This window comes from Rhineura floridana, chromosome 10 (genome assembly GCF_030035675.1).
Source record: "Rhineura floridana isolate rRhiFlo1 chromosome 10, rRhiFlo1.hap2, whole genome shotgun sequence".
Lineage (NCBI taxonomy): Eukaryota > Metazoa > Chordata > Lepidosauria > Squamata > Rhineuridae > Rhineura > Rhineura floridana.
The window spans coordinates 19,054,597-19,066,663 of record NC_084489.1 but is presented as its reverse complement, the minus strand read 5'-3'; the positions used below and the strand labels follow the sequence as shown (position 1 = coordinate 19,066,663).

General features: G+C 40.3%; 1 protein-coding gene across 6 annotated transcripts in view; it reads right to left on the bottom strand.

Annotated features, from left to right (window-relative positions):
- Window positions 1–4,649: 4,649 nt before the first annotated feature.
- The window catches only part of MYRIP (myosin VIIA and Rab interacting protein), a 377,908-nt gene continuing 370,490 nt past the window's right edge, over window positions 4,650–12,067 (bottom strand). For all 6 annotated transcript variants that reach the window (XM_061587554.1, XM_061587553.1, XM_061587556.1 and 3 more), the window contains 4 exons: window positions 10,899–11,003; window positions 10,521–10,581; window positions 8,527–8,648; window positions 4,650–8,091 (listed from right to left, as the gene is read on the bottom strand). In XM_061587554.1, coding sequence (XP_061443538.1) covers window positions 8,059–8,091; window positions 8,527–8,648; window positions 10,521–10,581; window positions 10,899–11,003 — 321 coding nt within the window. In that variant the 3' untranslated portion in view covers window positions 4,650–8,058. The remainder of the gene's footprint in view (window positions 8,092–8,526; window positions 8,649–10,520; window positions 10,582–10,898; window positions 11,004–12,067) is intronic.

Sequence of the window (12,067 nt, the reverse complement as noted above, 5' to 3'; positions counted from 1 at the left end):
TTAGAAAAGATAATAATGCTGGGAAAAACAGAAGGAGGTAGAAAAAGAAGACCACCAAACAAGAGATGGATTGATTCCATAAAGGAAGCCACAGACCTGAACTTACAAGATCTGAACAGTGTGGTTCATGACAGATGCTCTTGGAGGTCACTGATTCATAGGGTCACCATAAGTCATAGTTGACTTGGAGGCACATAACAACAAAACAAAAAGTCCATTGAAATATATAAAGAGTTATGGAACAGCTGTTGCAATTAGTGGTATTGTAAATAAATAGATAAGAATATTGTATTTGTAAAAAAGATTGTTGTATCAAAAGTTTGTGTTTTCTTTTGATATTTGTATGTTTTAAATATGGTTGTTAGGAATATTGATTTCATAAAAGGGGTTGATATGTTATGAATCTGTGTTTTGTGAGATTTTGTAAATTTTGATACCAATAATAAAGTTTTTCTTAAGGAGCTTTCAGGAAGCTGATTCCGCCCCCACAAGTCACCATTCTTCTCCTGTGTTTCTAAGAAATTGCAGCAAATGCACAGGCCTGCAAATGCCATATTAGAATCTCTTAAAGGTAGCTGTGACCACTCCCTTCCTCCACATGATCACAAATCCATAGCTATAGCTAAAATTGCTTGTCATGTCTTTGTGATGCAGCTCATATATCAAAAGTAACCAAATACAGTAACAAACAGTGCAATCCAAACAATGATTGCATCCCACTGTGTTCAATAGCACCTGCTCACAGGAAAGAGTGTGTAGGACTTCACATGTTGCTGTTATGTGCCTTCAAGTCGATTACGTCTTATGGTGACCCTATGAATCTGTGACGTCCAATAGCATCTGTCGTGAACCACCCTGTTCAGATCTTGTAAGTTCAGGTTTGTGGCTTCCTTTATGGAATCAATCCATCTCTTGTTTGGCCTTCCTCTTACTCCCTTCTGCTTTTCCCAGCATTATGGTCTTTTCTAGTGAATCAGGTCTTCTCATGTGTCCAAAGTATGATAACCTCAGTTTCATCATTTTAGCTTCTAGTGATAGTTCTGGTTTAATTTGTTCTAACACCCAATTATTAGTCTTTTTCGCAGTCCATGGTATCCGCAAAGCTCTCCTCCACCACCTCATTTCAAATGAGTTGATTTTTCTCTTATCCACTTTTTTCTCTATCCAACTTTCCATCCATACATAGAGATTGGGAATACAATGGTCTGAATGATCCTGACTTTAGTGTTCAGTGATACATCTGTGCATTTGAGGACCTTTTCTAGTTCTCTCATAGCTGCCCTCCACAGTCCTAGCCTTCTTCTGATTTCTGGACTATTGCCTCCATTTGGGTTAATGACTGTGCCAAGGTATTGATAATCCTTGACAAGTTCAATGTCCTCATTGTCAACTTTAAAGTTACATAAATCTTCTGTTGTCATTACTTTAGTCTTCTTGATGTTCAGTTGTAGTCCTCCTCTTGTGCTTTCCTCTTTAACTTTTATCAGAATTCATTTCAAATCATTACTGGTTTCTGCTAGTAGTATGGTATTGTCTGCATATCTTAAATTATTGATATTTGTTCCTCCTATTTTCACACCTTCATCTTGGTCCAATCCCGCTTTCCGTATGATATGTTCTGCATATAGATTAAACAAATAGGGTGATAAAATACACCCCTGTCTCACACACTTTCTGATGGGGAACCAATTGGTTTCTCCATATTCTCTCCTTACAGTAACCTCTTGTCCATAGTATAGGTTGCACATCAGAACAATCAGCTGCACATAGGGTTGTGCTATACAGCTTCAGTTCCAAGCGTATGTACTAAGTAATAAGACCTATCCAAGTCAGTGTGGTCAGTAACATCATACATTGTGAGATAAAGCATCTTTACCACCGTCAAGGAGTGGCTTGACTAAAATGATTAAAATCAAAGGCCCATGATACTGTTAAACACCACAACGATGAGGAACCCACTCCAATTTCCCCTACCCCTAAAATCTGTCTAAAAGTTTCACATGGGCATAATGTTGCCAACTCAGTTCCCAGTCTTGGAGCCCACAGAGAGCAACATGTTCCTTATTTGCCATAGTGAAGAACTATAACCTTATAATGCAATGCCCTTAAGAATGTTAAGCATATCCCTTGCTATTCTGAGTCTGTTAATCAGTGGATTCCTAGCTACCATGAAGACAACACTGTTGTACTAATTCAACAGCACAGCAAAAGAAGGATGACATGGATTCCAAAGACTGTCACCAGGTCATCGGATTATTGCAAGGATGTAATTAGCGCAGTCCACCTGAGCTAATTTGTAGGCTGGGAAAATGCATTTCCAGCCAAAGACAATAAATAACATCCAACCACAGTAGGGCCGCACTGTGGACCAGGCTGTATCATCCATTGCCGCTAGTATGGACACCTAAAGGGCATGTGAATCAGAAAAGCCAAGCGAACTATGCTGAGTTATTTGAAAACAGTGGTCTATTCTGGGCCTTGTGAAAATTGTCTAGCCTCACCTCAATGCTTCTGTCACAAACGGCATTTCTATTTCCAGCTGTATGGTGAATATTTCACCTATCCTTTGCTTTCAGGCATGCCTGACAACAGTGTCTCTTTTGTGATGTGCACTATTGGCAAGAATTCTGAAGGCATGTACTTGTCTTTGGCTTGTTTTATATATACTTATGTTAAAAGAGAATAACCTTTTGAGTGTTTTGCAATTGATCAGAAGACTATTATCAAACTGAATGCTGCTGATTGGTAAAAGGGTTCATGTGTACCTACTTGCCAGCTGCTTTTAATTCCAGGTCCTGAGATCGATCCATTTTGGTATGTGGGGCGTGGCGTTCGACCAATTGGCCGGTTTGGGAAAAGGCAGCTGAAGTTTGGTCAGAACAGCCTGAGGTCTGGGAGCAGCAGCTTGGGCCTGATATTGACTGCTTTACGGGCACAAGAAGCACTGGAACCAGATGACGACAACTGGTGACTTGGTCCCTGTTTGTTATCCTCTCTAGAAACAAACTTTCTTTTCTCACTTTTAAGCGCCATCTCCTTTCTACACACGCATGCTGATTTGCCTGGCTTTCATTTGCTGTCCTGTATTTATATCATGTGCGAATGACATGTACTTCTATTCAAAATTGTAGTGCCCAATTATAAGAAGCTGTTTTGATTCAGAATTGTATGCCACTATCTGTTCTGGACAAGCCATTTTTGCTTCCTAAAGATGTGTGCCCCAATCCAGAGATTCTTATGAACGGCAGTTGTACGTGCACAAGGATTTGCAGGTGCATATCTATCAAGCAGATGGTTCATGCTGATTAACTGTTTGTGAGGAAAACAAGAGCATGGATTCAGTTCCACTCACCACCCCATTACCTCAAGTAGGAGACCAGAGATATCAGGGTTGACCATGGCAGCTATTTGGATAAGAGACGTGTATGCTGGTGCAATGCAGCATCTGTCACAATGGGCACATTAGAAACTAGAAGTTGGAGATTTGACCCAATGCAGCACCCATTTGTATGCACAGAACACATTGATCACCCATGCTAAACTGGGACAACTATTATGATTGCTCAGCCAAAGATGTGTGCTTGAAATAAGTTGTATAAAATCATGTGAAGGTCACTATTAAAAATATGTGAAAGGTGAACTTTTGTTTGTTGTTAATACTGTAACCAATACAGCAGCCTTCACCAGTCTGGTGCCCTCCAGGTGTTTTGGGCTCCATCCAGCTTCTGTCAGCCCTAGCCAGCACATCTAAAGAGAGGCAGTGGAGCTGGTTACAGTTTAGGGCAGCAGAGTGGGAGGTGGACAGATCTGGCTGTTGGAGTTTAATCCACTGGGAAGTTTCACTTTGCAGGCCTCAATAAAACCAACAGGAGGTGTGAAGAGCTCTTCCATTTATTTCAATAAGGCCTGCACAGAAGAACTTCTCAGCAGATTGTGTTTGTGTCCCCATGTTAGTTAGTGGGAAGGGAAGTACCATTTGGATGTTCTACCTCAAGCATCAACATTCATGGGAAGGAGATCCGAGGCAACATGGTGGTCACTTGGGGTGTGGGATACTGACATGCTCAGATCAGTGGCAGGGCTAGTCCAGGGATTAACAGAGGGACCACTGGGGGTAAACAGAAAAATATGTTTGAGGAGCATATTGTACTTGGTGTATTGGGCTGCAGTCAAGTTCTGTTTGACACTGATATTTCTTTAGGGCACGTCAGGAAGTAGTGCCCGGTTAATACAGTTCTCTACCATATCATGCTAGGAATGTATAAACAGCAGGTTCATCTACTACTAGAGCACATACTGTATTGTAATAGCTGGCCTTAAAACTCATACATCTTTTCAGCAACATATATACAAATCCAAACATATTGAATACATTACATGTTTTCTGAATCACTCAGGGCCCCTAAAAGCCATGTTTTCCCACAAATCATTTGTTTTACTCTCATATCATTTCTCTTGACAATAATTCCTGGCAAGAATGCAGATAACCACAAGGAAAGCATTAAGTTCCACTCAGACTGAATCTTATTATCTTAACTTGTTTAAACCATTAAAATATTTTTCATTTATATATATAAAAATCTAAATATAAATATTAACACTAAGGATTGAAATCACTGGATGACAAAATAATTCTTTGTGTGCTATAACTTATACATTTTTATGGTTTTCTTTAAAACAGTAACTTTAATCTTTGCACATTTGGCACAGGTAAACCGTTGTAAAAATTGAAATGCCGTACAGCAGGCAAGGATTTGTAGTGGTTGTTTGTTGTTTGCAATGTCTACAAGTACACATTTTGTCAAAGAAGACTGGATAGTTTAACATTTGAACACAGTAGTTGCTTTTCATGCCTCTTATGGAAAACATTCTATTCCAAACTCAGTTTTGTTTTATATCACACCAACAGAACAAAAGGCAAAGAGTTATCTATCAAAATTAGTCATGTAGGATTGAATATTACATACACAATATTAGCTAATAATATCATTGGACAAATATGTAGACCAGCCATCATTACTGATATTTCATTAACACACAGACCTGCAGAAACAAGAATCTGGGGATGTATCTTGGACAAGTACAGAAAAAATCATGTGAATTAAAACAGACACAGTTATATTAGACCCCCTATTTTAATTAAGAAGCTTTTATTAGATCATATAGTATATGGATTTTTGTATACTGCAGACAAAATTCTGCCATCTGAATAATCAAGTTTTATAAAACTTAGTAGGAATTTCATGCATGTATATAATGGCATCATTTTGTCTGCAGAATAAAAAAGTGAATCGGACAGGAATTTTAGATAAGGGCCTAGGAATACACAAACCTAAAAGAAATTAATGAATCTAACATTGCTGCAGGTACATACTTGGGCAGTGCAATCTTAAGCTTGTTTACTCAGAAGTAAGTCACATTAAGCTCAGTGGGGCTCACTCCCTAGGAAGTGTGGTTAGGATTGCAAACAGAATCTCTTGTTATAACCACCCTCCCATTCTTACAATTAAGGAGTAGTGAAGGTCTTTCTAGCCTTTTAATGCATGCTTATGGGTGTAGCAGGGGTTCTAATGTTTTAGCAATTGTCAGCCTAGAACCTGGGTTGCTAGGTGTATAAGGATTATCTGAGACAGAGCATGAGCCTGCAATCTTATACACATTCGTCTGACCACTGTAGGGCTTGCAGTAACTATATGCTATTCAGACACATAATGCGCCCAGTGTTGCTGCCTGAATTTCAGCTCACACATTCAACTGAATCAACTGATAAAGCCACAAAATGATTCTGGTCCAACATCAGTCTTTGCCAGCCAGTCAACTACATGGAGCAGAAAATAACCAGTACATACTTAAGGAGCTCATGTGTCTAGATCGGGGGGATTGAAAGCACTGAAATAGGCCCATCCATTGAAATTATAACTATCTGGAGAATACTGTGATTCAAAAAGTCGCTTCCTTCCACACACTTTAGTGGGAATCAAAGGAACATTATTACTTCCAGTGAAATAAGCTATCAAAATCTGATCCTTAAACTGCAAATACACACTTCTAAAAGTTTGTGTTTATATATAGATATTTCCATAAACAGAGTGATCACCTACACTTTATGACTAGCTCACTTTTGTAACTGGAGATGGAGTGAATGTGCATTAATTTGAATGTTACATATTAGGAAAGGCTTCCAAGTCCTGGGCCAGTTCTAGGTTAGGATTGGTTTCAGCGGCATGTGCCATTTCTTGAGGACAGAAGAGATTTCTAATTCATCTAGGTGAAAGTTTGCCTATCAAGCAGACATGAGGTGCTTCCAGACAGGAGTTTATTGTAGAATCAGTGCTGCTCATGCACATAAGCTTTCTCCAGCATCTGACATTGTTATCATCAAAATGTCAGCCTGTACTTTTTAACATTTAAATCCAGTTTTCCTTTACCATGGAAAATCCAATGTAAAAATAACCCATTGTACATCCACAACCATTGTTGACACGGAAGCTCGTTAGCCCATTTTGGGGCTGAGCGTTGGATGTGGTGATATTTTGATGGGTGGCTTCTACCACCACATCCCTATTATGTTTTTATATTATTTACTGTTTATTCAATTTATATCCCACCCTTCCTCTCAAAGTTGCCCAAGGCAGCACAACCTAGCCATTTTGTTTCTGGTGGTCAAACAATACAAGTGTGCCTATTTGCACAGATTGCCACATGCTGAAGTCATTTCTGAATTCCAACAAACTGGTTTGGAGGACCTGTTATCTCAAGGTCTTCAAACAGTACATGTAGGGAATTACCTCAGAGATTGTAAGTGCAGTACATACAGTACATTTTTAATATGGAGGTCTTTTGATCAGAATGTCAGTATTTCATTGCTGTTGTGGCTCTTTGGATGGGGGAACCACATGGTTATGCTGCTAATGGTTACAGGGGCCTACAGGGTATTTGTAATGGTTTTAGATATTGCCATTCACCCCAGCCAAATCAAATAGCAGATCAATTTAGCTAAATATCACTCTTGCGCAAGACCTCAGGGTTTTTTTTAAATTATTTTTTAAAAACCTCTCTATGAAAGCCGTTATTTTGCCTGTTGTGAAACATGGTATCTAAGGGCTGGTAACATTTGCTCTTGCACACTTCTGGTGATTTTTTTTAAAAGTGCATGGAAACAGGTACAGAAATACACGCACACATGCCCAGAATGGAAAAGGATAATGGAGGGTGGGGGGCAGCGGTTGATGGAGGGGTAAAAAGCATGGCTACATTCCATTGAGCTCTGCCCACTTATGTGGATGGCTAACAGATGAATAAAAACAAATACCCGTAACTGAAAAAATGAATGTGTGGAAGCTAATGTTTCAATAGCACACACACAAAACCCAGATCTGAACTACCTTTTCGTGATCTAAAGCCCGTATCTGGAAGCATCCATATCTCCTCTTAGATATATTTTATGACACTCATATGGTGCCTAGCAGAGTATGCCAGCACAAATGGAAAAATGGCTTTCCCTCCCATTCGACCTCCCCACTGGCCATCCCTTTCCACAATGCATCTTATTGCTCAACAATACATATGACTATGACTGTGTGAACAGTAAGGAGCCAGCAAATCTGGAAGACAGGATGGGTGACTTGAGTTTTTCCTTGACCATCACATGAGACATTGACACTAATGGATGAATTAAGAATACAAAACATACTGTATTTTAAAGACAACATTGTTGTTGTTGTTATGTGCCTTCAAGTCAATTACGACAACATACTTCAGTACAATAGACAATAGGGTGCGTGAAGTGCATCTTAAAACATGGAGCCTTGCTTATATGAAACTCAGCGTCCTTTCTGGAGTCTCATGAGAACTTTAAGGCAGAGTTTCCAACAGCAGACCACAATGCTGAAGACTTGAACGGCTTTCTCAGTGAGGTATCGAAGCAAAGCCCTATTACTGAGGCATTGTGAGTTCTTGAGGGTCCATTTTTATTGGACGTATACAATGGCTGTTATATAAAGGCACTCAAGTGTGCAGCCTTAGGCAGTGTGTTAATGGCAGTAGAACTGGATAATCCTAGTACATTACAGCAGACCCTATAGTTGGTTCCTAAAACAGAAAAGATAGAATTAAATTAATATTTGATCTTAAAAATGAAATAATATAAAAGCTGCAAAACGTCTGACAGGCAACTGTTCAATGCATGGAGCTAGACTATTTACAAACCCAATGCTCCAAAGTTCAAGTTCTCTTCATTATCTAGGCCTTCCTTCCTCCAACATCCCCCCAGAATACCCCTTTTTCAGGCCTTCTACCAGCTTCCATTGGCTCCCCTTCCTCCAGGTTGTACTTCCCCAGCAGACCCCCGACTGAGCCGACTGGGTCCCAGGTCTGCCACGGCTAAGCCAGGATGAGGGCTTCTACCAATGTACCTGGCTGAGCCAGGACCCAGCCAGCTCAGCTGGGGGTCCATCATATGCAACTCCCCTCAGCCCAGCATAAATTGCAGTTGGATTGCACCCTAAGCCTTTGTTTAGTCCTTACCATCAAATCCTTGGCAGTGCTTTCTCTCTCTCTTTTTGTTCTTTGTGACAGAGATCCTTGGAGCATAAAATTCCTGTTAAATGTTCTAACAGGTGCAACTGGAAAAGCATCCATGTTTTCACCTGAAAAAGATTTGTCAGCAGTTTCATCCATGCTTGAATTCAACAGAATGATGAAAGAGGCAAAATGTGTAGCTAGCTTCTGCAAAAGACTGAGGGCAGATTCAAATATTCCCTGGCTGATACAGTGTATCAGCCTTCCCCAATCTGGTTCCCTGAGATGTTCCTCCCATCAGCTCCATCCAGTGGGGGCCAATGTTCACGGATGATGGGAGCTGCAGTCTGTAACATCTGGAAGACACTGGTTTGGGAAGGTTGCAGTATGTCTTCTGAACAACGGACTGCACTACTACAGTTTTCATATGGGGGATCTCGTGTTGAAAGTGCACTGGGTAATTTTCCAGGCTTCCCTCTGAAGTGCTAAGCTTTGGTGGTGGTAGAAAGAGATACTTTCAAGCAAGGTCTGACTTGTATGCCAAGCAGAGAATGTTCTGCCTCAGGCAATGGTGCAAGCCATATATATTACTGCTTATGCCACTGCAGGTAAAACCAATTAATACAAATGGCATGTTTGTAGTATAATATTGAAGAAGAAATTTATACTGAAATGAAAAAGATAGTGGTGCTTGGAGGTGGTAATGGGCTTAATGTGGGTCAATAAACTGAGACTGAATCCTGAAAAGACAGAGGTGTTATGTGTCCAGAGTTCTCATGTTTGGGAGGTCGGGAGATGGCTTGTTCTGCACACCCCTGGAAGGAGCAGGGTTGCAGCTTGGGAGTACTCCTGGATCCCACATTGTCACTGGAGGCTCAGGTGGCCTCAGTGGATAGGAGTACCTTTTTCCAGCTCCTGATGGTTCAACAGCTTCAATCCCTTTTGGATAGAGATGACTTGGGCACAGTATTCCATGCTCTGGTAACTTCCATATTGGATTATAGAAATACGCTCTGTGTGGGGCTGCCCTTGAAGATGAGTCGGAAGCTACAGCTGGTCCAAAATGCAGAAGCCAGATTACTGGCAGGGGTTCTCTTTAGATCTCATATAACTCCTGTTTTAAAACAGCTGCATTGGTTGCCAGTTCATTTTTGGGCTTCTTTAAGGTGCTCATGTTAGTGTTTAAAGCCTTAAATGACTCAGATCCCAAATATCTGAAAGACCGCCTCCTTCCCTACAGATCCTCTTAGGTGTTGAGATCAACAGAGGAGGTCCTTTTGGTAGTTCCGCCACCCTCAGAAGCTTGGGGGTAGTGGCCTGAAAGAGGGCATTCGTTGTGGCGGACCTAAGGTGGGGAACTCCCTCCCCATCAAGGTGTGTCTGGAAACTTCATTGTACAGTTTTAGGCGAATGCTAAAGACACACCTCTTTACCCTAGCCTTCGACACTTGAGACATGTACTTTTAAGACCCATCCTATTTGGGGATTTTAGGTTGCTTTTAATTTTTTTTAACGTATTTTAAAATTGTTGTAACCCACCTTAGGACCTTTGGGTGAAGGGCAGGTAATAGATGATGATGATGATGATGATACATATGGAAAAAACTGGAAATTTGGCATGGGGGTGGAAAAAACCATTTCAAAATTATTTCTGTCTGAGAATGATCAGAGGAATTATTTTATACATCAGAATTGCTCCTGCTAACTTTTACTCATTTGCAGTGCAGCCCTATATGTGTCTACTCAGAAGACAGGACTGCTGAATTCAAAAGGACCAGGTAAGTGTGCATAGAATTGAAGCCTTAAAATGTTTTCTGTTTCTGACAACATGGTTATTTATTTTTAACCAGGCTTCAAAATGTCCAGACAATTAACTTCAATAATAAACTCATAGTATAATTTTTCATTGTTCCTAAGTTGGTAATATTGCTTGTTGTAGTTTGATAATATGTACTATAGAATAAAAACAAGCATATTATATTTTCAATGTTTTTCATTACCTGTCACTGGTGGAGCTGGAAGTTTTCGTCTCTGCTGTCTGGATGTGTCTATTGTGTGCATCTATGGGATGAAAAATAATCCCACAGTATTAGTACATAATTAGTTCATAACAGAACCGATACTTACCAGTACTGAACCCAGCCCAACTCTAGCCCAATGCAGCTAGTCAAATGCAACACCTAGTGATGTGGATTGAGGACTGCATTAACCATCTGCATTAACAAGCACATCTGGCCGGCTTAATGAGGATTCCATGCGCACTGTGACATCACATATTGATGGGCATCTGTACCAGCACTGGCCCTGCAGATGAGAGCCTGCTTTGCTACACAGATCTTGCTGGGTTGGTGGGGTGGGTGCTGGTTAATTTTTCTCACCTGGTTTGTATGCTGTTGGTCACGTTTTCTCATCAGGTGAACACATGGAGCTACATTCAAGCCTGCTACCATTAGCGCTGAAATTCTGCTCTCAATATCTGAAATCTTAAAATAAATAATACATTTAATAAAAGTGAAAGAGAATAAGAAGAATAAAAAGATTTAGATTTCTGTTCAATCTGGACATTTTAACGCCTAGTAATATTGTTGTTGTTATGTGCCTTCAAGTCGATTACAACTTATGGCGACCCTATGAATCAGTGACCTCCAAGAGCATCTGTCGTGAACCACTGTGTTCACATCTTGTAAGTTCATGTCTGTGGCTTCCTTTATGGAATCAATCCATCTCTTGTTTGGCCTTCCTCTTTTTCTACTTCCTTCTGCTTTTCCCAGCATTATTGTCTTTTCTAGTGAATCATGTCTTCTCATTGTGTGTCCAAAGTATGATAACCTCAGTTTCATCATTTTAGCTTCTAGTGATAGTTCTCGTTTAATTTGTTCTGACACCCAATTATTTGTCTTTTTCATGGTGCATGGTATGCGTAAAGCTCTCCTTCACCACCACATTTCAAATCAGTTGATTTTTCTCTTATCTGTTTTTTTTGCTGTCTAACTTTCACATCCATACATAGAGATCGGGAATACCATGGTCTGAATGATCCTGACTTTAGTTTTCAGTAATACATCTTTGCATTTGAGGACTTTTTCTAGTTCTAGCCTAGTAATATATACATACAAAAACCATGAAATTTTGTTTCACCTATAAATGTGAGTGAATACATAGCATGGTGTGTGTGTTTTAAAAGACAAAGAAGAAAGTGTTTGTCATATTAGATTCATTTTAAGATGTGCCTGGGAGAACATACTCCGGCCCTAGTAAGGGGATTTTTGGGGGCCCCAATTAACATAGTGACGGGTAATGGGAGGTATGGTGTTGGGAGGAGAACGTGCCAGGTAAGGGGAACTCGTCCCAGACAAGTTGTGTCTGTGCCTTGTTCCGGTTCTCCTCATATCCACCGGATTGTTGGTTGTACTGTCAGCCAGCCATCAGATCTCCAGGTGCTGCTCTTAAATGCTAGATCGGTTGCTAATAAAAACTCCCTTATCCACGATTTGATCGTGGAGAAAGGGGCCGATCTTGCGTGTATTACCAAAACCTGGGTGGGCGA